The 27,109-nt window shown below is 43.3% G+C and overlaps 2 protein-coding genes across 7 annotated transcripts in view; both read left to right on the plus strand.

The window, feature by feature from the left end:
* Positions 1 to 876: 876 nt before the first annotated feature.
* klc1b (kinesin light chain 1b) lies at positions 877 to 16,701 on the plus strand. 6 transcript variants are annotated; one of them, XM_053874799.1, is made up of 16 exons: positions 877 to 970; positions 4,848 to 5,118; positions 5,284 to 5,514; positions 5,621 to 5,699; positions 5,897 to 6,125; positions 6,250 to 6,337; positions 6,741 to 6,842; positions 7,241 to 7,414; positions 7,585 to 7,684; positions 8,434 to 8,486; positions 8,741 to 8,808; positions 8,999 to 9,107; positions 9,422 to 9,574; positions 15,658 to 15,782; positions 15,851 to 15,908; positions 15,972 to 16,701. In XM_053874799.1, exons 2-16 carry the CDS (start codon positions 4,870 to 4,872, stop codon positions 16,044 to 16,046), a joined length of 1,893 nt encoding a protein of 630 aa, XP_053730774.1. In that variant the 5' UTR covers positions 877 to 970; positions 4,848 to 4,869; the 3' UTR covers positions 16,047 to 16,701. The 6 variants fall into 6 exon arrangements, with proteins under 6 accessions (XP_053730774.1, XP_053730772.1, XP_053730775.1 ...); XM_053874797.1 differs by having other exon boundaries at positions 5,618 to 5,699; positions 15,972 to 16,700; XM_053874798.1 differs by lacking the exon at positions 877 to 970 and adding an exon at positions 3,220 to 3,446 and having other exon boundaries at positions 5,618 to 5,699; positions 15,972 to 16,700.
* Positions 16,702 to 17,377: 676 nt separating this feature from the next.
* The window catches only part of ptk7b (protein tyrosine kinase 7b), a 60,560-nt gene continuing 50,828 nt past the window's right edge, over positions 17,378 to 27,109 (plus strand). The window contains exons 1-2 of the mRNA XM_053875340.1: positions 17,378 to 17,657; positions 17,728 to 17,888. Of these exons, the coding sequence (XP_053731315.1) occupies positions 17,774 to 17,888 (115 nt within the window). The 5' untranslated portion in view covers positions 17,378 to 17,657; positions 17,728 to 17,773. The remainder of the gene's footprint in view (positions 17,658 to 17,727; positions 17,889 to 27,109) is intronic.

Here is a 27,109-nt window from a genome sequence, read left to right on the forward strand (position 1 = left end):
GCGTCATTCACGGATTTTTCAATTTACATTTAATCTTTTTAAATTTTGTACAAAAAAATAAATAAAATAAAAATAAAAACATGACATATAGGAATATGGTAAAGTGTTTTTTCTCAGTTGCTCAGTGAGTCAGCACGGATTTCGGTGTTTTAACAAGAAAGAGGTTCACCAACTGTCACTTCCAAATTCGAGGTGACCCGTATCCCCGGCAGCCGGGTGCGGTGGCGCGCGCCTGTAATCCAGGTGACTGGGAGGCTGAGACTGGAGGATGGTTTGAGCTCAGGAGCTCTGAGCTCCAGCGGACTGTGTGGATCGGGTGTCCGCACTAAGTTGGGTGTCGATATGCTGTTTCCGGGGAAGCTCGGAACCAGCAGGTCGGCTAAAGAGGGGTGCACCGGCCCAGGCCGGAAACGGAGCAGGTCAAAGCCCCCGCACTCGACAGTAGTGGGATCGCGCCCGAGAGCAGGCGCTGCAGCGCAGCCTGAGCGACACAGCCAAACTCCGTCTTTTGTTTTCACCAACAAAGTTGTCATGGTCAACTTTGATTTGCATTTAAACATGATATATATCAGCATTTTGTTCGGAAATGAATTCACATTACTTATGTTGCGCCACACTGCGGTAATTGTAATGTATTAATGATGTGGGGAAATCCGTAAATATCAGCAAAGTCGTGGAAATGTAGCATTGCAAACAGCTATAATTTACGTAATAACAATAATTACCGACCAATTATTCATATATACATACGATTACAAATAATAAGGTAAACCCTTCAATTTAAGATTATTTCCCATTCCCAGTGGAAGCAATGAGGTTTTTAAAAAAATGAATGATTCATAAAACGAAAAAAGAAAACAAACCATGACGTCACCTCATTGCTTCCCGCACTGGCTGACGGGAGAATCTTGCGGTGCCGCAGACATTTTGGATTTAAAGGGGCTGAGCTAGCCGTCAGTCCGAGCTCTCGGTAAGCGAATGCATTTTTACACCTATTATCAAAGACGTAGTGAGTGTGTGTGTTTCCTCTGCCGTTTTCAAAGTATTCTAGCAATGGTGAATATGATAACTGAACGCTCCTGGAGATTTTGTTTAGCAGAACTCACAACAAACAGGGAGTGGTGGAGCTAACGAGTTAGCCGGAGCTAGCTCGTCGGTCAGTCGGTAGAAACCGCAGATCGAAGTGGGTCAGCTTTTCTTTTGAACCGAACAAGTTACGTCCCGGCGACAGTTGTGACAAAAATCTAGAAATATCGCGTTCATTGCGGAAAATTACCTGTTACATAGGCTCTATAATTAAGTAGCTGTGGATGTCATCCCACCTTGACGTCCTATTTATTTATGCAAGTTACGAAATAGCCTCGTTTATCTTCAGATCTAGTGTAACGATAATAATCTAAAGTGTTCTGTTGCTCCGTGCTTACGTCACCGTAGAGATGCGCTTACAAATGCCGGATTCACCCAACTAACAGGTGTCAATTTTGACAGATGCGCGATGTCTAGACCAAATAAAACCCACGACAAAGGCTCGCCTGTAGAATATTTTAGTAGTTCACAGGCCTCATACATTGAGATAGATAACTGCACTCTGGCTCTTCCCTCCTGGTTGTCCCAAGTCCTGCCACACCCTCCCTGAATGCTGCCTCTTCTTTGTGTCTGATGATGCCAACAGTATCAAGGATGACTTTCTTAAGTCACTCTTTCATGTGCTTCAGTCATTACTCCTTTGTGCATTGTGGTATGATTCATTACTAATAACAGAGGGCAAAGCAAATGTTTTGTTGAAGTAAACGCTAGAAAATACATGAATGAGTGTTTAGTCAGGACATATCAAGCAGCCGAGTCTGTCTGCCGTTTGTGTGGCGGCAATATTTCATGAGGAGGCTCTAATGAACAAAGAAGCCCAGTGTCTGTGGGAAGTCATCCTGATGGTTCTGAAATGATTCAGTTACCGTGGATGTATGAAATCACAATTCACCATGGCTCAAAGGGTTTTGAATTTAAGGTTGGGTGACTTGAAGTTATTCTCAGTTATGAATGATGAAGTAATTAAATTAATACACGCTTTATGCTGCTTCACAGTGTTTGTATTTTCTTGTGACATTTGCACACCACTCCTCTGTGGTATGCGCTCAATAGGGATTTTCACTACAGCTCAGCTTTTGCAGAATGTTAAGAAGAAGATTATCAAATTTCTATGAATTGGTGAATATCCTTGCTAAGGTATTTGAAAACAAATGGTAAGCATTGAGTTCACATGCTCTGTTGCCATGTAGACATGTTGTCACATTAGTTGGCCTTCACCATGGGAATCAGTGTACAGTGTTTGAAACTGAACTATCGGCTATTCTGATCTGTCGTCTGCTGTGTTGGTTTAATTGTCATGATTTGAGAGTGGGTGAAGCTTTACTTGGCCAGTTACATCAGACATGTTTTCTTGGACTTGGACTGTTTTGCTGTGGTATTTTGACCTTTGACCATCTTGCATACCTGAGTCATATGATGGCTCAGTTAAACATTACTGACTGATGTTCCTTCATTTAACCAGGGTCTTACAAGCAATGGCCCGACTCAAAAAATAACCTATAAGTGATAGTTTTCTGGACAAAACAATCTTGCGCAATTTTTGTCTAGTTTTTACAACCATGTATAGGATTTGGCTGTCTTCAAAGAAGTATTAATTTCAACATACTGGAACAGAGTGGATAAGACATTGCAGTACAAAATGGTTGGCTACTTCAAAATCACTCTTAAACTGGTAGATATAAGGTTGTGATGGATGCCTGTTGGTGAGCAATTTCCAGGTATCTTTTTTAAAGACTTTTTATTGCAGTGGTTCTTCATATTATTATTTGCGGTTGGTAGTCACAAACCTAGTGGTGCAGCTTCTGGCTGATCAAATCTGCCGAGTCAGTTAAATATGTCTCGCAGTATATTTCTCAGGCTTCACCGTCTGTTCAAATATCTTGGATCGACAATCTGAGGATCTGCTGCCGATACAGAAAGAGTATCAAGTGGTTGTTTGAAAATCAATCATTGCTTTTGGTGTACGGTCACTGAGTTCAGCGAGAGAACACGCAGCATCTCCCTCCCCCATCCACCCTGCTCTCCCCGGCCATACATCTCTCTCCTCTTGCTGTGGGCGGGTCCATCTCGCTCTCTCCTTCTGCTGGTACTTTGAGCTGCTGGGTGGTTTTGGTCAGCAGCGAAGGTCGTCATCATCTTGCTGGAAGCACCAGCCCTGTATTTTTCATCATCTCTGCGTATCAAACTCTTTTTTGTCTAGTAATTTTCCATTCGAAAACAAAGGCGTTTCTCTGAGGACAAAGCTATTTGGACTAATTTGGACTATTTTCGAAATAAAATATTATGGATGGATTTCTTTCCATTTCACACTGATCAACTACAGCCAAGGTTGCCGTTTTTGGCTCAGTGAATTATTCAAGGTAAACATTGACCTGAGGATTGCATGTTCAATCTTTTACAAACCTTTAATTTTACAAGCTTTTCATTCAGTAAGCCAGTCACGGGAAAACCAAAGTGTGGGATTGTAAAGGCATCAATTCCAAAACTGTAAATTGATAGGGTCACATGTGTGTTTAGCCCTTGGTGTTGTACATGTGAATGTCACATGGCTTGAGCCTACATAGTTGTTTTTTCTATCTATTGTGGGATGCAGAGACATGATACTTAATCACACTTGTTCTGTCGTGGTTGGCAGTATGATTGCTGTTTATTATGCCGTTATTAAGAGGTAAAGGAAGTTGCAGATCTGGGTTTATACAGAAGTGCCTGTTTGACTCTCTTTATATAAAAAGAAAATTACTTCTGTAGGCTTTTTACAGAAAGAAATGTTTTATGTTTTTGTTTTATCAAAGTGAATCTGTTGCAGCTCCGTTCCCCAGAAATGTCTTTGCTTTGTGAGCTTACTTCTTCTGTAAAGCTGTTATCTTCAAAACACTGACTGTGAGCATTGCTTCATGTAAGCCACGGAGTCTTGATCACAACTTTATATTCTGAGATATGATTTGGTAAAAAATAATATACAGCAATAGTCACCTTTTTTCTCAAAAAATTTGGAAAAAATAATATATAAACCTTCCTCTGTTATGAGTAGATGGTTTTAATTGCTGCTGTTTTGTGTATCTTGCACTGTACTAATATTGATGTTGAACCTCTTTCTAAAGCAATGTCAAATGTAATTTTGGCCCGTCTATGCCAAGACTCCACACTTCGTCTCAGTGGTCGAAAAATTAATGATAGTGGACTAAGGAGAAGATTTGAAGACCAAAATGACCGGATTGATTGCAGGGACAAAACAAAGCCTGAGGAAGTTACCAACCATTGTCATCTATAATATTATCTTTATTGTTAAGCTATTTTAAAAACTGATTGATATCTGTCTCTTTGCTTGAGTCTTGGTCAGAATCACCGGTCTCTTTGTTATACTGTTTAGTATTGGGGAAAATTGCCCTGGAAGAGAGTGAAATGTTTGTGCCAGTCAAGTGGCCGTTTTCAGCCTACTCATCTAATTTGAATAAGCTGCAGCATGTTGATCTCATCTGTTCCAGAAAATCCATACATGACGACAATTATCTAATCATTAGATCACTGTGACTGCTGAGCAATGCTTTTGGAAATATATTTTTCTGTGTTTACTATAAACAATGAATGAAAGAATTAATTGACTAATTACCAAATATGAATTAATAATAAAAAATGTTGAAACATAATTCTCTCATGGCTTAGAATGAAGCCACTAAATCAGGACAATATTGGTGATATACTGTATGCTCACTACATACTTTTAGCTTCTTTTTAACATGCATTGTGTCCACTTGTTTCAGGTTCCCCTGAGCTACAAAAACAATGTCCACAATGGTGTACCCTCGTGAAGAGAAGCTTGAGAAGCTGTCTCAAGAGGAAATCATCTCCAACACGAAGCTGGTGATCCAGGGCCTGGAGGCGCTTAAGAACGAGCACAACTCCATCCTCCACAGCCTCCTGGAAACCATCAAGTGCCTAAAGAAAGATGAGGAGGCAAACTTGGTGCATGAGAAGTCCAACCTGCTGCGCAAGTCAGTGGAGATGATTGAGCTGGGTCTGGGCGAAGCTCAGGTAATAAAGCTAGTTCTTGGTTTTGCAGGGTGTTTTTTGAACGTCCTCTTTTTTTATTCATAACTTGTGTGACACGTTCAAAAATCCCCTATTTTGGTGCTTCTGCTTCTCTGAAAAGGAGATGCTAGGTTTGTTTCATAAACCCTCATATTGTCTCCATCCAAGGTCATGATGGCTTTGTCCAATCACCTGAATGCTGTGGAGTCAGAGAAGCAGAAGCTGCGTGCCCAGGTGAGGAGGCTTTGCCAGGAAAACCAGTGGCTTCGGGACGAGCTGGCCAACACCCAGCAGAAGCTGCAGAAGAGTGAGCAGAGTGTTGCCCAGCTGGAGGAAGAGAAGAAACACTTGGAGTTCATGAACCAGCTCAAGAAATATGATGAAGACATCTCACCCACAGTGAGTAAATTTCCCTCATTAACTGTGAGAGGGATTGTTCTGTTGAGTAAGAATTTGCAGTCATGTCTTGAGGTTATAGCAAAACGTTCCAATATTCTCTCAGCAGGAGGAGAAAGATAAGGAAACGACAAAAGACTCTCTGGATGACCTTTTCCCCAATGATGAGGAAGAACATGGACAAGGAAGTAAGTCAGAAGCTGTCCTTTTTCCATCTGCCCTCCTTTAACAAATCCAGACGTTGTCTTTGACTTGGAGATGACAGTGAAGTCAGTCTATGTGGTTGTCTGTTTACGATACTTCTTATTCCGTAGGCTGTGATTACAGATTCATAATGTTACCTTGAATATTAATAATGGATTTTTTTTCTTTGTTTGCTCTACAGTGCAGCACCAACACAACAGTGCAGCAGTGGCAGCAGCTCAGCAGGGAGGCTATGAGATCCCAGCCCGGCTGAGGACTCTGCACAACCTGGTGATCCAGTACGCTTCTCAGGGCAGGTACGAAGTAGCTGTGCCACTGTGCAAGCAGGCTTTGGAGGACCTAGAGAAGACCTCTGGACATGACCATCCTGATGTGGCTACCATGCTCAACATCCTGGCCTTGGTGTACAGGTGAGACCACTCACCCCAGTAAACGGTTACAATTTGAAGTACACATCATGCTTATCCTGAATAATGTTTGTGCTTTCAGCCATTAAACCCATGGTTAATGTTTTTGTATCTTGTCTTGTTTTAGGGATCAGAATAAGTACAAAGAGGCTGCTCATCTTCTCAATGATGCTTTGTCTATCCGAGAGAAAACCCTGGGCAAAGACCATCCAGCTGTAAGACACCAAAGTCTTCTTGTCATCTATTATTCATGTGCAGAGATCGCGTTCTAAGTCTGAGATTTCATGCCTCATGTATTGAAGATTACCCTGTATTATATGGCAGCAGACTTTAGTGCACTGTGCAGTGTTTGCAAAAATAAATATAAATCACTTCTCAAAATTTGCTACGCTATTGAATGAAAATTCACATTGCTTGTGCTTGATCAATGTTTTCTCCAAACGCCAGTCTGGAATTATGGCTGCAGTCTGCACCACTCTGCAGTTAACCTGTCTCCTCGTATGAGTAATGATTCACCAATTAATTGTTATTTTTTATGAATGGTGGTTGACAGCACTCACCCATGTAATGCTAAACTGCCTATTCATGAAATTGCATAATGATTAAGGTTGTTTCCAGGTGGCCGCCACACTGAACAACCTGGCCGTGTTGTATGGAAAGAGGGGCAAGTACAAAGAGGCAGAGCCACTGTGCAAGAGGGCCCTGGAGATCAGAGAGAAGGTGGGTCACATCCCTGGACTACAGTTTCAATAGACAAAGTCTTAGCCTTGAACAATGGTTCACTGGAATTAGCAGTTTAGTTTAAAAAGGTCACCCATGGAACAGTCCTTTCTATATTTATACCATGTGAGGTTTCCAGGGGGGGAGCTGGTGTCAGATAGTTTAATTGAGATCACAGCCTCAAGTGGATCACAAGTATTCTGGTACAGAGAATCAGAGGTGGAACCGGGATATACTGTAGCTGTGGTTCTCAGCAGGAGTCTTTCCTGTAAGTGCTGATATCCTGTCCAGATATTGATTCTTCATAGCATATTAATATCTGGAGAATGCAGCAAAGCTGGAAACACACAGTTGTTTAAAGAGACAGATTTCATAAACAATGTTTTTGACCCCCTTAGGTCCTTGGGAAAGACCACCCCGACGTGGCCAAACAGCTGAACAACCTGGCTCTGCTGTGTCAGAACCAAGGCAAATACGAGGAGGTGGAGTACTACTACTGTCGAGCCCTGGAGATCTATGAATGTAGACTGGGCCCTGATGATGCAAATGTGGCCAAAACAAAGAACAATCTGGTGAGACGTTTTCTTCAATAAGTTCTTACAGGACCAGTTGTTGTTATCCAGTCAGTCTTGAGAGGTTTTGTTGTGCAGTCATGATTGCAGGAAACATTTTAAAAATATGCAAAGACAAAGAGTAAAACAAGTGATTCCACCTCTAAAATTCCTGTCCCTTTCCTCCTTAGGCTTCATGCTTTCTCAAACAAGGGAAGTACAAGGAAGCCGAAATTCTGTATAAGGAGATTCTGACTCGTGCTCATGAGAAAGAGTTTGGATCTGTTGATGGTAAGCATTTGCCTGACAATAGACTGCTTCTTATGAAAGCTATGGTGATAGTAAATTAATATACTCTTATGGTTTACCTCCATTGTTAACCAACACTTAATGTTTGTCTCCAGTGATCTGAGTCTGTGATGGTCTGATGCTTAAACTGGATCATGTCCTAAGCCCTGAGGCAACCACCGTCACTCAGAGGCCTTGAATCTTTACGCAATTCTTTTTGGGATATAAAACAAAACACTTTCACTTCACAGCTTGAAAACTCCCATTGAAAACAGAATAAAATTGACTTATTGAAAAGTTCAGAGGCGTCTTCAAAGTCTGGAAAAGTCTTTGATTGTTGAACTGCTTTGTTCCCTTTGCTTGTTTGAATTTGGGTATTGAAATGCTTCAGGATTTAGCTTTAGTTTTCACGAATCTAAAGGTACATTGTAGAAGAACTGGCTTTGTAAATGCTGTTATTTGAATTAACTGTTTATTTTATCTGTATAAATAACCTGTGTTGTTTCCACTTAAACCTATCTTTGTCATTTTACGTTTGAGAAGGTGACTCAAAGTGAACTAACACAGGGTGATGTTCGCAAGACTCTGAATCAACATCCTAAAGATGTTGATATTCTGTTTCCCCTCGAGACTGTTCATGCATTTTAAATTGTTGCAGAGGATAGAATAAACCTCCAGAGATCAAGTGTGAGTTGTTTTCCTGTTATGATGCTCGTGGAACAATTTTCTGTTGTGTGTGTGTGTATCCGCAGCTGAAAACAAGCCCATCTGGATGCATGCGGAGGAGAGAGAGGAGATGAGCAAGGTGAGGATTTTTAGACAAAAATAAATGCAAAAACACTGTTGCTTTAGATGAATAAATCACATCAGCAATGAGATATGGATCAGGAAACGTGATAGTCTTTTAACGTGCACCTTCCTGTGCAAAATAAGTCCCAGTAGTCCCAGTGGATGAGTATTGGTTTAAGGTAAACACAGGAAAAGGTAGTTGAACCAGTTCTCACCACCACCACTCCCTCTCACTTGTATTTCTTCCTCTTTCTTCCTTATTACTTCCAGGGCAAACACAGAGACAACACACCCTATGGAGAGTACGGAGGCTGGTACAAAGCCTGCAAAGTGAACAGGTGAGAGTTTGTGCATGAACGAAGCACATATCATTCTAAATTCACAAGCCAATGTCCAAATTGGTTAGGAAACGTTATGTTGACTGATTTTATTTCCGATATAAATCCGTTTCAAATTAGGCTGCAGCACTTATTAAAGTGGAGAACTGCTGTTCTATTATTTCTAATCCACATCCTTTTGTTCTCAAAGCCCGACGGTGAATACCACCCTGAGGAACTTGGGCGCCCTGTACCGCCGCCAGGGCAAAATGGAGGCCGCTGATACGCTGGAGGAGTGTGCTGTTAGGTCACGTAAGCAGGTCAGCGCTGTTTCTGACTTCCACGTAGAAGTCTGTGCATGCAGATTCTCCTTAAAATTGAAAGTGGTAGGACAGTCAATCTGATGCTATCTTCTCCCCTCTCTCTACATTGCTTTGGATCCAGAGCAACACAGTAAGTGGTTTGTCTCTGTAGCCTACCTAGAATTAATTCTCACTAACATCACTACCATCTCACAGTCATGAACATGCACTTTAATAATAGGCGTGCACTCTTTTCCATGCCACCCAGTTAGCGTCTTCCTCTGTGTCACTGCTGTTTTTTAATGGCTTTGATTCTCTGTTGTTCCCATTAGGGCATTGACCCAATTCACCAGACACGTGTGGTGGAGATCCTGAAGGATACAGAGGGAGACAGGCGAAGGAGCCGTGACAGCCTGACCAGCGTTAAGTATGAAAGCGGCTCTGAGACCGGCGAGGAAGTGAGTATGGGCGTGGAGTGGAACGGGGTGAGTACAAATCCACAGTAGTCGAGTTGAAATCAACATCACAGAAGGAGCATGGCAGGAGTGTGGACCGGTCTAAATTTTCTCTGTCAGGGACATGTTTAAAAAAATGTTCATAAGTTAAGTTCAACTTTGTGCTTTTACAATAAAATCCTGGTCAAAAGCATTTCTACCCGTAAGCTTTGGCTTTGCATCATTCAAAAAGGCCAAGCAGTCCCTTCAATTGAATTCCCAGGGTTCATGACCTAATTGGGTTTAAGTCGACCGGTCCATTGACTTTTTAATTTTTGTCCTTGCTTTGTCTGTGATGCTGCTTCAGAATTCTGGAAGCTGATTTATTGTCTTGGCACATGGACAGTGGTTCACGTCAGCTGCTAACTTTGCTTTGAAACGCGTTTGTGTTTCTTTTTTTTTTTTCTTTTAATATGTGGTTGTATTTTGCCCTGCAATGTTTCTGCGCAAATGCAGCAGAGCCACAGAAGGCACAAGCACATACCATGGCATGCTAGCAATAATCCATATTTTTAAATTTGATCATAAACCGACTGACTCACAGCAAATTCAAAAAAGGTGTATGTACTTGTAATTGTTCTGATGGTAGTGGGAGAGATGCTGATCACAGTGGTGTCCTCTGTCTGATCATTATATAACTTAAACTGCAGTACTGTCCTAGCTGGCATGCCGAGTCTCTGCTTGTGCCTTTCCACCACGCCCTCCAGTCCAGACCTGCTCATGCATGCAGCACTGCCAGCCTGCAGGATCCAGACATGCAAACTAATGTACCATGTGTGCCTTCTGTGTCCTCACATCCACACTACTACATAATTATGTCGAGATGGAGACCATTTTGGAGACGACAATTACTGCTTTTAAGTTCATGATTGCAACACAGAAAAAGACCCAAGTCACCTTTATGTGACATTCTTGGCTGGATAATATATAAGTGCAAAGAAGACGAACCAGATAACAGCAGTGTCTGAAGGATAGCAGCAATTCTTTGTCAGTAATCTGACACTGGATCCTCCAGGATATCTAGTCTAATAAACTGGTAGGAATAAAGTGACAATATACAGTTAAATTCTAACCACAAGGGTGTGTATGCTGAAGGTGTGTGCGTCACGCTGTGATGTAACCGGATTAAGCCTTCATCACAGTCTTTCACACCGCACACCTTTAACTTGATTTTTCAAAATCCTCTCAGCTCAGTTTACTTATATAGTCTACTTTATATGAAGCCTTATTTTCTGTTAACTCTGCACTCTAGAAAGTTGATCTATACAGGCATGTGTTTTCCACAATGACCAACTGTTATTGGTGAACAAGACTTGAATGTCCTGGATGAAAATCTTATCTCCAGGTAGTGGCGTGGATGTTGCCTCATTTACCACAAATAGCTGTCCTCACCAAACCTGTCCCCCTGTGTGATTGTGATGGCTTTGCTCCTCAAATGTCGTAGTCCATAACACCACAACCCCTCAAAAGTCTGCGTGTTCATCTGTGTGTCTTTGAACAAGTGATGGCATGCAAATGATGGCTGGGTGTGCGCTGTTGCTTTATTTGCATCGACTGGAAATTGCACTGCAGTGGGAGTTTAGCTCTCAGGAGAAACTGTCTCTTGCTTTTAATGTGGTTTCATTTCATAGAATGTCACTTCATTTTTCTGTCATCCGTCCTTCCATTCATTATCCGCCCAAAAGCAAGCTGCGTTTCGGAGATGTTACCAGCAGATCATTGACTCCATAAAATGTTTGTTTAGTTAATGCCGATTTTTTTTTTCCTCTCGTACATATCTGCTTCAACACATCCACACACACACATCATGACTGATGCCGGGGCGTGCACAGATAGACCCCAAGTGGCGCTCAAGCACCACCCCTTTTCTCCTGCTTGAGAAAAGTGCCCCTTCTGGAGCCATTTTTGGATTTCTGACGGGGCATTTATTTGAGTTCTGATGAGAATCGACCTGCACCACAGAGCTCACTAGCCCGCGCCGCAGCCCCTCCCGCTCCTAATGCTCACAGAGCGGCAGTCCAGCGTCTCTTCCAACAGCAACACACTGTTCATATGGTGCTCCTCAGAGTCTTGATGAGATTTATTTGGATATTTTTGAATGTTGATTTGTTGTTAAAAGCACACAAACTATCCCAGATATGTGTATTTTGAAATGCATTGAATTTCAAAATCATCTGCTGGATGCGAACCAGCTGAGGATGTTCTCCGATCACTATTCACCCAACAACAGTAATGATTATACTTTTTTGCATTGGGTGGCTTTTTTTCTGGCTTGAGCCTCGCTCCCCTCCACCCCCAAAATGTCTGCGCACGTGCCTGCTCTGATGACTTGGTTGACTTGCTGAGAACAACTGTGATGTCGACACTAATGCCTTGTACATGTCATCTGTTTTACATGCATGGTTACGTGTGCTTGTCAGCCTGCCTTGCTTCACGCATTCAACAAGATGCTTTGGTGTCACTCCTTCAGCTTCACACTAACCTTGATGATTCATCTTGCCATGACAACCAATCAGCCTCTTGATCAGATTTCCTCTCTGTACTCAGTGGATTGTATGCTCCCTCTTGACCTTTCCTCCACACACCACAAACTTGGGTGGGCAGGGATGAAGTAGAGGCGATTGAACGTCAGAGTGGGAGTGAAAAGAGGATAGTTAGGGACAATTTAGTTCGATGCATTTATCATTTTCTTTTTAAAGTGGGTTGGCATTAAACAGAAAAGCCGCTGTGGCCTGCAGTTCAGGGACTCGTCTGTGTCGTTGCTGGGTGACTCAGTGTTTCTGGTACCCAGAGAGGAAACAGCTGAGTCACAGTGAATGCTAATGTCACAGTAACTGCATCATTGGCTCTCTTGTTGTTGCAGCTGGAAACAGAGTAACTGCAGAAACAATCCTTGCTCTTCAGTATCTCCTTTCTCTGGAGTTTTTGTCCTGTAGAACACGTAGTAAAATGTGAACCAGAAGGCTGCATTAGAGGGCCATATGAATACACTTTTGGATTTAGATCGAAAAATATAAAGATGGAAATGGCGTTCAAAAATAACTTGACAAATCAGGAGGTAATAATTGTGTTGACAAAAACTGACAATAGATATTAAATTATCTTCTGGCAGGGGAGTTATTAAAACATACAGATATGCTAAATAAAGAAACCAGCTGAAGCGCCAAGGAATAAGTGGAAACTACGTTTAGTATTTGGGGATACACTGAGACGCTCTTAATCTTACGATGTGTGTTGTTGTCTGTTTTGTCTCTTCTCTCTTTTTCATCAGGCCTAAGCCATCAAGATTATTCCTCCATCCTTCTCTTCTTCCCCAAACAAAATCTCATTCGGATGTGTGTTGTCGTTCCCCTCTGGTCTCCTCTGTCACATCAAATCAACAGCTCCTGCTGGCAGAGGACGTCCTCCCTCTCTGTCCCCTCTTCAAGTGAAAGCTCCCGGGACGTTTGGTCTTCTGGTCTCTGCTCTCCATTTAGTGCGATTCTCTCTTTCCTCTCCACTAACTCGACACCAGTTTGTAAATCTTTTCACCCTCTGTAGTCCGAGGAAGTCACTCGCACATCGTTTTCCTCGCACATCGTTTTCATGCGCACAACTGTAGATGCATCTTAGAGTTGCAGGGAAGAAGGTTTCGGAAAGGATGTGCAGTGGGTTTCAGTGTCAGTTGCTGTGTTTACATGGACAGCCAATCTGGGTGGTTGACGGACAAAGCGGCTGTTATAGTTGAATATTTGAGATTTTGAGGTCTGGGTGCGTGACAGGGACGAAGTGAGGCGACGTAGAATATTAAGTTGAGTTATAGTTGAGTCCAACGGTGAAGCGCAAATGTGCTGTAGCCCCATTAAACAACCTAACCTGGTGCAAAAGAGCTTATATGAAAGTGGATTCCTGAGTGTTAATACAAGTGTGTTACATTACTTTCACGGCCATCTAAGTGTAGCAACTGATCGTGTCTCTTCGTGGCCTTTAACGTTCACTTCCAAACACACAGCATCTCCACAGCAGGCTTGGAACCCAGTGCCTGTATTTAGCCGTTTTTAGTCTTTGGTTTTGTCTTATGTTTCACTTGCGACCTATGCCTGAGATCAAATGCCTCCGTTATGATAAGGTACTGTAACGGTTTGTCACTCATTAAACTGCAAAGAGAGCATCTATTGTTGCTTCTTCTGCTTTGTTTTATAGTTTTGAACAACATTGAGGTTTTATATATTTTTTTGTATGATTTGTTTACATTTTTTTTACTATTTTTTTTTTGTGGCTGAATATTGAGGCAGTGTTATTCCAAGTAAGCCATACATGTTCGATGGTCTGGGCGGTTGTTGTTGCCACCGTGATTCAAGGACCGAAGCGCTCGCGGGTCCTTGACCTGGGCTTTAGAGAGAACACAGCGTGGCCGACTCTTCCAAGGAAACCGATCAGCACAGCGTGGTTTTAGCAGGTGTAGGAATAGAAGTGTTTTTACTCGAAGCAAGTAGTGTCGTGTTGGTGTGTGGTACAGTCAAACACAGCGGGGCGCCTCGCTTTTCTTACACACCGTTGTCACTCGTGTGAGTCATGGTTTTCCCGACAAGATCAGTAATGGAATGTACAGTGGTCTAATTTTGTCGGCTTCTTACTGTATTTAAAGTGTACAGCTTCTGCTTACCTGCCTTGATTCTTCATTCCTCTCAGCCCTGATGCAAAGCTCAACAAAAAGATAAAAATAAATGTGTTCATCACATACTTAGGACGAATAATGTTGTGTTAGTGGAATGCTTATTTATTGACTCGCGACATATATAGTGTTGACTTGAGTTGCCCTCAGGGGATATACATACGTGGTCTATAAGCACCATCTTAGTTAGTAGAACTGCATTATATCTACCATTCTGCATTGTGACGACGATTGCATCAACACTTGTTGGTCTTCTCAAATAAAGTTTTTCATTTGTGACGTCTGTTGTCCTCTTTTGTTTCACTGGCGCTTTCCAACTGTCCACTACATTGAAACCTGCGTCAATACGAGATTCGTTTTCTTTTTTTTTGTTGTTGTTTTTTTTGTTGGGGTTGAAACACGGAAGAAAAAAAAATCTATCTGTAAATGAATTATTCTTCTGAACTACAGCTCCCTCTGTTGGTTGCTGGGTTACACTGCATCGTCATAAACGAGCTGAATATTGAGTGTTGTTTTCAGCCTGTCTTGGCTTCCATGAATTAAAAGCAGGCAAATGTAAACAATCACAGTAGCATGGACTCTTCAATGACTGTCTTCCCTTTTCCACCTTACTGTTGAGACAATAAACAGGGAACCAGAGTTATTCCAAACTGAAACCATAAATCAAAGCGGGAAGAATAGATTTAAGAGACATCGACATATGTGGGAAGGACGGATTGATGGAAACTTGAATTTGAGCTGTTGAGTGAATGTGTGTCCATGTGCCAACACAAATTATGATCAACTGTACTGTGAGCTGCTGTGATATTTGAATGTGTTTGTGGTCCACCGAAGGTGATTGTGAGTCTTTAAACATGTCACTGTGTCTCAGTATTAACTTTAAAAAAAGTTCTCTTGTTAATAATAAACTGACAATAGTTGTTTAACTTAAACTAAGCCAGATACAAGTCCATGGTGGAACTCTTGAGACGGGTTCTCTGACCTTGAGATGTACGTGTTATAGGTTAGAGTCGAATGGCTAAAGCTAAATGACGGGTTGCGCCAGGTATTACATGAACCCCACCCTCAGCCAAAGTCTTTTCAGGAGTCTCATCTGAGCTCCTGAGTTAAACTCAAATTTCTTCTAAGTGGTGAAGCTAATTCCTAAATTTCGAAGGCCTTTTCCTCTCTGTTTTTGAAGCAGTCAGTGCTTAAAAGATTCCTGCACCTAATGTTTTGAACTCAGAAAAAGGTCACCATTTTGTCCTAGCTGAAGCGCTATTGATTTAGATGTTGATATATATATATATATATATTATTCTCATTATCGTTTATTTAATGAACTGCTGAGATGTATTCATCATGCCGTTTTGTTCCATTTGAAGCTATATGTGCCAGATGAAAAACAGGATGTAGTGTTGAAGTGTAATTGGCTGTGCAGGACGGCAGTGGGGCCCTTCAGCGCAGCGGCTCCCTGGGGAAGCTCAGGGACGTTCTCCGTCGTAGCAGCGAGCTGCTGGTGAAGAAACTTCAAGGCAACGGACCTCCAGAACCCCGCAGCACCAAGTGAGAAACTATTTTCTAACTTCTGATGGTTTGGATTGACATCTCTAAGCCAGTGTTTTCCCTGTCAGCATGAAGAGAGCTGCTTCTTTAAATTATCTCAACAAGACCAGCGACGACGCCTTCCAGGTGAGTGGTGCCACATCCCATCAGCTGCAGAAGAGCTCTCCTCACTCCTGTCTCTTCCCTCAGACTCGCCGGAGTGGAAACTTGAGGGAGACCCGAGGTCTGAGCTCCAGCACCGTGGATCTGTACTCTGGGAACTGACCTACTCTCAGCCACACACACACACTCCCTCCACCTGCGTCTGACCCAAAGATTGTTCCCCAAAGACTTGAACCCAAAGTTGCCATACTTGATGCTCTCGCTTTTGTAAATATCACTGCCGTCGATGACATCAGAAAAATCTTTTAGGTTAGTTGCCGTTTTATTCTGTTGCCATGATTCCTCACTCCATTAGTCATTTTTTTTTCTTTTTTATTCATCTTTTTATGGGCTGAGCGGTCGCCTGGTGAGATTTCCTCCTGGATTTTGGGGTACAGGGTGAAATGTTCAGTCCCGTGACTGAACATTTTGAAATGCTACTGAAAAGCCTTCCGACCCAGATGTGTGTTTCCTGCTGCTAATCTTGAACGCTGCAAATTCAATGGCCAAACTTGTGTCATATGATGAAAGCTGGATCTTAAATTCACGTTCCTTCCTCTTGAAGTGCCATGAGAAACCCTCCTCTCGTCCAAAACCTTCCGTCACACAGGGATGTCCGTATCATTTTGCACAAACTAGAACTGGAATATTCTTTTTTTTCTCCTGCCATCTACAATGTTTTAAATTTGTCATGATTTAAATCGAGTCAAACTGACTTCTGTACATACAATATCAAACTTGATTGAAAAATAAAGTCTTCTATTCACATTGTTTTCTGTCCTAAAATTGTTTTGATGCGTAGCTTTGCAAAGGATCTGAATGTCTGTGTGTGTGTGAGACGCAGGAACGAGGCTCAGCTCCACCGATTCAGGAAATGTAAACTTAGTTTGCTGGTCGGCTGTTTTCTACCAAGTGTGAAATTATTTCTTCTTGAATGAACGATCCCCACCGCAGTGAAGTATTGACCAGCTGAGGGCAGTGTTGTGTCCCAATTGCCGACTATTGTGCTGAGTGAAACCACTGAGGTCACGGTGGTGCTTGAATTTCAAAATAAAACAACGGCCCACGTCATCCTCTGGTGGAACTGCACCCTATCAATAATATATAATTTAAAGTCTTTGTAAATGCGTTCATTGCATTGTAGAAATATTATTTTTTACATGGTAGAATAGTCTTTTAAATGCGCTCTGTGAAATAAGTATGGGATCACATTTAATATGGTTTAGTCCAGTAATTATTTCGCACTCAACATTTTTGTGGTTGGAATAATCATTTAGATAAGTTTCGAGTATGATAGTCATTATCCACGGATAAGTTTTTAATCTATTTTTTTTTCAGTTAAATAATGCGTATTTTGTTACCCATTAGCTTGCGTGCTTTTATTCTGAAGGCCAGCAAGTGCATGTGTGGTTCCTGCGAGCTTGATAGTGGAGTGCCACTCGGGAGCAGCAGTGGGAGGAAACAACTGTGCAACACGGCGGAGCCTCCAACTCTCTCGTCAGTCTGGAGCGGACCGGTGCTCCTTGGTTCTGGAGCAAGCAAGCAGCGGGCTCACCTCCCGGGCTGACATGAGACAGGACACTGCTCTACACAGCCCCCTCTTCTCGCTCCAGTAGAACACCTGGTTCGCGGCTCCAAACTTTCGGCGGGTTCTCCGCTTCCTCTCGCCCGAGCAGCGTTTCTTCCGCTCGGCCTGTGAACTCTTCCCGACACATGTGAACCGGCCACCGCCAGGTGAGCGAGGTCCGGCTCTCCCGGGGGGTCATAGCTGTGACGACTTTTAGAGTATACCTGTTCATACAAGGTGACGCTAGTTTTGGAGCCGGAGAGGAGCGGCGGCGAGCACCGTCATGGATCTAGCAGCAGCAGCAGCCGGAGAGAAGCGGCGGAGCGCCGGCAGGAGGAACACCGGGGTTAGGAACCTACAACCAGCGCCGCTCATCGCCTGTTTGATCCTCTTCCAAGGTCGGTTCTTACTTTTATTTACAAGCTTTGCCTTCACCTCACCGCAACTCCTCGAATATAGCGCCCCAGTTTAGCAGAACTGCTGGTCAGCATCAGTGTTGGGCTGCAACTGTTGTCGTTAAACACGCTGCTTCTTGAATTAACAACTATTTTGTTTTGGTTTAGGGGGGATGGGTTGCCCCCCCCCCCCCCCATTTGACCCCACTTCGACGGGTAACTTGAGTTTGGTCTGAGTTATGTCTTCTCACGGTCACATTTAGTGATTGAAAGTGAACATTTACAGATAGTCACAGATGCTGGAGAGAATTAGTTTCGTATGAAACCAATTCGCTACAATAGAAAATGATCCATTCATATTTATTTTCTGGCTTAACATTGAGGGCGGTTGTGGAATTGAATGACCACAAAGACATACTGTGTATATACATTTTTAGGTAATTAAATTTTAGTATTAAAGTAACGCCTTTTATGATGTGTTCCTGAAAGGCGATTTCTTTGAATTAAAAAGCTGTTTAGGTTTAAATAATGGGTTCGATTCACTTAAATCTGTGGCAGTTCTGAGATGCTGTGTATTTAAAAATGTTTCCTACTTGAATGGCCATCAGATGGATCATCTAAATATCACCGTTGGTTATATGAACCGTCCATTTGCTTGTGCTCCTCTTCTTTTTCTTCATGGTGCTTAAATCCAGAGATGATGAAGAACAAAAGAGTTTCCTCGCCATTATGTGCTCCCGATAGTACACTTCCATCCTCGTGCATCGTCCGCCATTTCTCATTCAGGGAGTCTCGGCCTGCCTGGCTTTTCCGGCGCCGTGGTGATGGTGTGCTTCTGTATGTGCAGTGATGCTGTTTTGACTGAAACATAATCGCGCTCCACCGTCTCCTCCACAAAGTTCATAACCCCAGCGGGAGATTTGGGCGTAAAATCCATTCAAACATCCTCTTTAGTGTGTTCGAGGAATGTTCTTATCCCGCCAAAGATCAGGATCATTAACCTCGCGCTGAAACAGAGTCAATTTTATCTCGCACACCTTCAGCTCCGAAAATGGCTGCACAAGTTGAAGTGTGTCTGGCAACCCCCCTTCTGTCTCCTCATGGTGCCCACTTTCAGATGAATGTGTCCTCTGTGCGCAGGCAGCAGGGGAGACGTCGGGCTGCAGCGGCGGCTTGTGGCTCTGTGTTTATGAGATGCATGAATAGAGCCAAGGCAGGTAGTGTCATTACAGCCCGGCCTTTCTCCGGAGATGTCCTATTTAGAGCATCAGAATGTGTGAACAGGCGGTTAAATAAAGGTTTTCATTTTCCACACCAAACATGCCATGTTTGTGAAGCGGCTGTGAAATCTGCCAGATAAATATTGACCGGGTTCTTTTTATTTTTGCCTCTGAACACACGACTGTTCAACTCCTTTACATTTCTGCATCTCGGCCTTGTGGACGAGCGCAGTGCTATTAGTGCAGCTTTTTAGAGCAGATGAAAGACGTCCACCATCTTAATGTTCGCCCACTCGTGCTCTCTCTCGTCTTCTTGTCTTCCTCGGGCACCAACTTCTGATGAGAAAACGTGACTAAGGTTATCGCGGAGATGCATGTGAAGTGTTTATGTAACGTCCTCACTCATTCTTGTCCTCACAAAACCTCCACTTTGAAGTTCTTTTCATGGTTCATCAACATGTCAGCTTCTTTTGCACATCAACAATTCAGTTGATAAAGGAATAAGGAAGCCGGAAATTTCACCGTGCATCATATACTGAGGTTCGGCTCGACTTATATTTTTCTGCTACATTATTAAATTCTATATGTGAGGATGGCATTTTTTTCATTTCTGGCGCCAAGTCTGTGACTGCAGAGAATCCCTCCGTTCCTCAGGGGCCGCTATATATTCCGACTGTTGATGTAGCTCTGTGAGGTATATAATAAAGCAATATGGCTGACGCAGACATGACTACTTAAGGTAATGTATTTGACCACCAGGGCTAGTCTTTCCAACTCTCTTTTGTAAATAGGTTTTTATTGGTGTGAAAACACAATAACAGAGAGAACAAAGTGTGAAGTATTGACTGAAACATGGGAGTCGTTCCAGCTGTGCTTGGTCTCTCTGCGATGGGAAACAAGTGAGTGAAGCTTGAACGCACAGAAATCAATCAAGTTTTTTTTTTTTCCACAAAATACATGACTAGACTGCTACTATAGTGCCGGTTCCCAAACAAGAGCAGTTTTGAACCGGCCGGCGTGTTCAGACGGGACAAAAAATAGTTCGGAACCTGAAAGGTTTGTTTGCACCAGCAACCAAAAAAAAAATGTTGTTTCCGGTTTGTAAACGTGACATTGTCGTTGGGTGTGTCGTAAAGAAAGAAATGTATCACATCGTCCGACATGATAATGTTCAATGGCTCTGCGATATCAAAAGTCAATGGATGCTTGTTGGATTAAAGTGAATAGTTCAAGTAAAGCAACAAGCGTTTTCATACTAAATCGGAGCAACTTTTGCCAGTGTGTTGTTTACTGCTACCTGAGTGACGCTATTTAGGAGACTTCGTACTTCAGTTGCGCAACAAGGGCCAGTTCAAAAGAAAGCACCAAGGTTCTGAGAGTTCCGAACTGTACCAGTTTGAGAACCAGAATCGTGTCGGTGTGAAGGGCTCTGAGTAGACTAACTTGTGTCTTCCCTATCTGCTGTAGCCAGGAGTCTTTGTTCGTCTTGGTTCTCTTCAGAGCTGGAGTCTGAGGGGATGGAATGAGGTCAATGTCTCAATAAGTATTTCATGGTTCAGAACCAGAACTCGACGGCAGAACTCGTTCTATGACATGAAGTTAAACAACTGTCTTGTCTGGGGGCCTTAAAGTAGCCCAAACATGTGTGCTAAGAACCTCATTCATGTCATTTTCTGGTGTGTACCTGACTGCAAATAGACCCCCAGGTTGCCTTTACTCTACAGGAGCTTTCGAACCGGGAAACTATAGACTTGACCCATGTGAGGATTCTCTCCCACCACTGATATTCTGATGTCCTGAGATCATTGCACAGGGTCACCACTTTAACAATTGTTTGAGCTTTATGTTGTCATTAACTCCCACAAGGAAGGGAGGTGATATGAAGACACTGAAGTAAAGAATGACTTCATCCTCTTAAATTCATGAAGATATATGAAGTAATCACAAAATGTGTCTCTTGGCAAACACAAGTATTTTTGAAAGTAATGAAGCATACTTAAGCATCGATCTCTCACCTCATACTGGTTTGCTGTGGCTTCTTTGTTAGGGATTCCACTGGTCTCCTGGGAAAAAGTCCCATAATGCACTGCAACAGTTGAAGCACAATAACAGCTATTGGAGTCATCAAGTAAATAAATGATAATCCTGCTTAGCCCCAGACCAGGACTGTGTTTGTTATTTTGGCACCTTACGTGAGTTTGGGCGCCGAGTTTTTCATAATAAACGTCTTTTTTTGGAGGCAATGTCGTAAGTGGTTGCGTCAGAGTGAAGGATGCAGCGATGGTGGTCACTATTATGTTCCGCCTGAGCTCGGCCACTGAGGCTGCTGCACTTGAAGAGCATGAGCGTGACAGCGAAACAAAGCCCGGGGCAGCAAAACCCTCCTGAATAGACCCGAATAATCCAAAGTGGTTCTCATGTGTTTGGGCACTTCCCGAACTTCCACTGGAAGTGGAGAGACAGAGAAGGATCTCCCTCTCTCCGACTCCAGTTTCTCTTCATTTATCAGACGTTGTTTACTCAGGATTGGGCGAAACCTTTTGAACTGCCGGGGTCCACTTTTTCACACGGCTGGTATGTGCCGTTTTCTCTCCCAGAGGAGGATCTTCTTGCACTCGCTCGGCCGGGGCAATCGTGGCGCTGCCTGCGCTGGCAGATTTGGGTTTCTTGTCATTTTGAAATGGATGCGCCCCTTGTTCCTCTCTCTCCTCTTGGCAGCCCGTCCTCCAGGCCATGACCCCGAAATCCATCCAGGTCCACTATCTTTGAGAATGAACTTGGTTAAGTGGTTTGAGGTTTTTTAAGTGGTTTGGGAGCCAATGAGTAAAGGGAAAGCTTCGCCAAATTGGAAACACACAATGCTGTCTTTTGAATCTGCAGTTTCTTTGTGCCCTGCTGTTTTATTAGAAGCACATTTTTTTTTTCTTCAATGAACGGTCACTAATGTTTCCTCGATGCTTAGACCTCCATTCTTTTCAGCAGATTCTGCTGAGCTGGCGTCCCGGTAGCATTTAACTGTATGGGGAAAGAGTCTATGAAACATGTTTACCGTGCTTAGAAAACAGCTCCACCTCATGCCTTTTTTCTTTCTCCTTGACTGGTTTCAATCAATAAAGCCACATAAATAACTGTGAAAACCGAGCCGCTCGCTTTAAGCGATGATTACGACGTCTAATGACCCGTGTGCGATGGCGTGCATGTCTGCTGGCTCCGGTGTGGTGCGGTTTCTCGCTGGATCTGGCTTCTGTGGTCGAGATTGGAGTCGACCTTTTGTAGAGATCCCCACTATTCACCCAGTTCCTCTCAAACTTGTGTGTCTGCCAGCCTTGTCTGGAAGGATCTCTGTTGTTTATTGACTCGGTGCCGGCATGAACGGCTCTCTCTCTCTTGCTTCGGGTTCGCTGGAGGAGGGGAGGGAGGCTAGTCTGAGACCCCATGCCCAGTTCTGCTGCCGACTTTTGTTGTTTTTCACTCAACTATGAGTACTTTTTCTGCCTTTCCGCAGTGTTTTCAATTACTCCAGTCATGCTTCAGTAGTCGGGAAGAGCCGAGCTTGGTATTGCTTATGGGAAATGGCGCCGCGTTACCTCATGGATGACCCATTCTGTTTGTGGCCTACCACCAAGTGTATGATCTGCCAGTGCTGAATATGATTCTAGTTTGGATGCACACTTTCGTATCAGCTTAACACAGATATCCTGGCCTGTGTTGAATGTGAGCAACTGCGTTCCCCGCGGGGCAGGTGTGAGGCCCTTCTCAGGGAAAGAGAAAGCCTGTTTTGTTCCCGCGATGATGCCGGCGCTAGCCAAGCTTTGCTGCTCTGTTCAGAAGCATCTGATCCAAAACGTGCAGGAATGCCTAATTTAGCGTCGGCCCGCTCGCGAAGGGCGGAGGGAAAGAAAAGGACGGCAGCAGAAGAGAAAGCCGTCTGGCATGCCGTTGCATAATCCGAGCTGCCATTAACTCTTTGTGCCCCGAGGCTGAATGAACTCATCATAGCAACGGGCCACAGGCATCGTGACACTCGGCAGCTCTCAATCAGCCCTGCTCCCCGCCACCCTGGAAGATCCAGGCAGGCTGAATGGCGCGGGTGTGTTTAATGAGAGAGGCCTTCAACTCACTTTGGTCTCCAGACAAATGGGGTCGGCAGGCCACAGCTGACCTTTGTTCACCCAGTTGGTGATGGAGGAGTTTGTTTGGCTTGATGTTACCTGAGTGCATGTTGTTTCGACCCTCAAGGTTCTGGTCAAAGCCCCACCTGTCGAGCGGCGTCCGCTTTGTGCCGCTGCTTTTCTGGTTCAAGGAGCTGTTGAAATGTGTCAGAGCTCCTGGTTTTTCTTATGAATCCAGGCACATACGGTGTAACATAATCCTTTAACATTCAGACCAGTCTATGTCATGTTTTGGTAGCTTTTGCTGTTATTTTTTGCCAATTTCTGAAACCTCTTTACACAATAGGTGAAGAGGTAAATACAAGTAACATTCGACTTACGTCCACCCGTACTTACGACCACAGCCAGCAGATGCTTTTTTTTTTTTTTTTTTAATTTTTATTCAATGTCTGGCACCGCAGCACGTAGCAGCCTGGCATCGCGTACAACAGTTACGGCAGCACAGTATCCCAGCATCTCACTCTCACACAGCCATCTACCACTACAGTGGCACCTATAACCCTCGTGTCGGCTGTTTTGAATGGCCAGTCTCACACACGACCGGTTGGTGAGATCCGATCCCGGTCGTAAGTCGGATGTTACTTGTAGTCACCACCTGGACAGAGGGTGATTTTTTTTTAAGAGGTCCATTGGACATGATGTTGCATATAATGAGTTATTATTCCGTATAGAATAGCCATACAGTCGACGTCATCAAAATCTTTGCACGCACATTTTGGCTGCATATGTGAGTCTTAGCTCCATTTACACAGACATATAAGTGAAGTTCTCAATTAAAATTATGTGTGGTGGTCTGTTGCTAGTGGACAACCCAGTCTTGACTGGACACTGGTTGATGGGGTCCGATTTTCATCTGTCAATCTGAATTTTTGCAGGTAAAATGGTCCGGACGGCACCCCACCATAATTCCAGAATTCCCACAACTCCATTTATAGGTCATCTCTGTTTATAAACTCTGAAATGAAGGAGAATCAAAACTTTCTATCCCGGTTGTTTTTGGGGAGGGGGACTCCTGCTCAGTGTTAATGACGGCCGCAGCTGCAGCAGAGCGGCCACATGTGTCATGTTTGTTCCGCTGCGCCGCAGCTGTCGTCAGTAAAATCTGATATCTCTATCTGCTGTTGTTACAAATGAGGGGATGATTGAAGCCCATAATCTCCAGATTTGAAAGCTGACACTTTTTGGATATGGATTCTTAATGATTTGGGATGGTGCTAATAACGGTGCTTGTTAAAAGGGTGACTGCAGGAGTGGAGTCGTATGAGATCAAGGTGTTTTCGTTCCTCTCTATTGTTATTTGTCGTTGATGTACTGACCAGTCACAGTTCCTACTGTGACTCGGGAGCTTGTGTCCGAGTCTTGTCGACTGTGGTCAGCAGCATTGTTCTACATTACCTGACAGTAATTACTGAAGCAGGGAAATCATTAGGCTGTGGCTCTAATACGGTTAAACGCACTCCATTTTTCTGGCTACTGCTCTGTTTGCACTCCATTTCACCTCCGTCTGCTCCCTTTAGTTTGATCGCTTGAGTTTCACAAACTGTGTCATCTGACTTGATTCCCTTTAAACCCCCGGCCTCCTCCCGTCTGTCCTCCATCTGAACCTCCTGCGTGTTCTGCTTTCAAGCCAGTCTTCAGTGAGATGGCACAGCAGACAATGTTCATAGCCTGAGTTCCTTCTGGAGCTTGGGTTTAGATCTCTAAATTTCAGGTCATTTCAGTTCCACTATCTCCTCTGGATGGTGAAGCAGTGCTGTCAGTCAAGTGTTTTCACCCCTGATATCACATGGATTGTCATAAATAAATAATAATAAAGCAGGATGTAGCTTTCAACGGTCCATCTCGGTTCCTACTGACTTGACCGCTGTTCTCTACAGAATGGCCAGTGGCATTATGGACTCCTTATCAGTATCATATTCTCATGTATTTCTGATGTGTTTTTAGCTTTAGCAAGCAACTCATCAGTATCAGACAAATTGTTGGAACGAACATGCTTACTAAAATAAAATGGATTGATGGATATTCCAAGCTCTCCACATTTATAGAGGGAAAAATGTGTTAACAAAAAAATGAATGGTGCTTTAGCTAAAAAGAACGAGATGTAGAAAAAAAAATAAAATAAAATATAACACCAATATTATGTAATATCAAAAACACAATACAGGTATAAATTATTTTCTATTCAAAGGTGAAAAAAGTCTGTCACTTTTCATTTAGACTATTAAATTGTATTGAGATATTTTCTTCATGATATTTTAATTCATGTTCACTGCTTCTTTTCCCGGCGCATTATTTCATCTTTGACAAAAAGAGCAATATTGTTTTCAACTACTGTACGTCACAATATTTAGGTCTCTTCAAACGTGAGGCTTGTTAGAGGAATGTATCTGACATCGGGTGTGTGATTATTGAGTTGTTTCCTGACATGACACTGAAGGATGGTTCAGAACCCTCCGCCCTCTGTCAGCACCAAGGCTTGGCAAAAACCTATCATTTGATTCCAAATGTGGACAAACAATCTTTCCTTTCACAATGGCTCCTCTGTGCAGATGCAGTCAGCAGACAGAGCACAGGACAGTGTTTCCTGTCCTTATCTGCCGGGGTGATGAGGGACATCAAATTGTTGTGGCTGACAGTCAACAATAGTCCTGCACCCCCCGAATGTCAGATAGCACAGGAAGTAAATGTTTGTTGCGGATGAGGGTCTCCCACTTGGTCCCGTCCATTGATCTGCGCCACGTTTCCTCATCCAGGTTAGCAGGGTCAAGGTGGCTTTCCTGACTGTTGCCCGTCTGCCTTTGTGGGTGGCCAGAATGCAGGGCAGGTCTCCCTCAGGGTCCGAACAACAGCCGTTGACGGACGAGGCTTCTGTCTTCCTGTGATGCAGGTGGGACCCCTGTCACGTGGTCACATAGTTCACATTTTCTGCCTCTGGAATTCTTTTTGGCGTCAACGTTTGGGGAATCTTTATGAAGGAAATTAATCACATCCTGTACACCTGGCACAGATATGATGGAAATAATAAGCTGCAGTCCTTATGTTCCGACTGTAGGCACAGATGGTGATAAAACCTTGTTGACTTCTAACTAATTTGGTCACAATGTAAACTTTTTAAGAGATTTCATAGGCAGTTATGCAAAATAATGTCATTAATTTTTCATGTCAGGATCGTATGAGGTGAAACAAAAACGTTAGGAGCATATAGTTATCATTACAATAAGTCATCTTGCCAAATGTATTACACTGAAAAACTGTTGAGAAACCTTTGAAAAAATTGTTTTTTTTTAAGTTCATCTTCATTGTAGAAGACGGCGAAAGGCCTTGATTTTGTCTTTATTTGTCCTATTATATTAAGGCTTTGGGACTCTATGTCCCCTTGGTTGGCACAATGATAGAGGCACCGCTTCGTCACATTTGTTTGTTGTGTTTTTGTTGGGTATTTTTCTAAATATAATTTTACACTTAATCTTTTATGAGTTTGCCTTTGTAAGTCATTGTTCGTTCGTTCACCCACCGTTTCATTTGGTCACATGTCCTAGTCAGCCTTTGCCTCCCCTGGTTGTCTAACAAGTCTGACAGTGTGGGGAATACTGTCAGGTTCACGTTCATTTCTTGGTGTTCACAACAAAAAGTCTGGATGACCACGCTCTGTATTCCTGTTTGCGTTCCTGCTCCGTGACTTCACTCGAGCTCTTTCATCTCCCTGCGGATGGTTTCCAGGCAAACGTCTTGCCCGGCCTTTGTGTGTGTCCTCCTCTTGTGTCGTTTCAGAGGAAGCGGAGAAAAGGCTGGAGTGAAAGGTACACCTCTGCCTTCTCCGCTACCTTGTGGG

The sequence above is a fragment of the Synchiropus splendidus genome, chromosome 9 (assembly GCF_027744825.2).
Source record: "Synchiropus splendidus isolate RoL2022-P1 chromosome 9, RoL_Sspl_1.0, whole genome shotgun sequence".
Classification (NCBI taxonomy): domain Eukaryota; kingdom Metazoa; phylum Chordata; class Actinopteri; order Syngnathiformes; family Callionymidae; genus Synchiropus; species Synchiropus splendidus.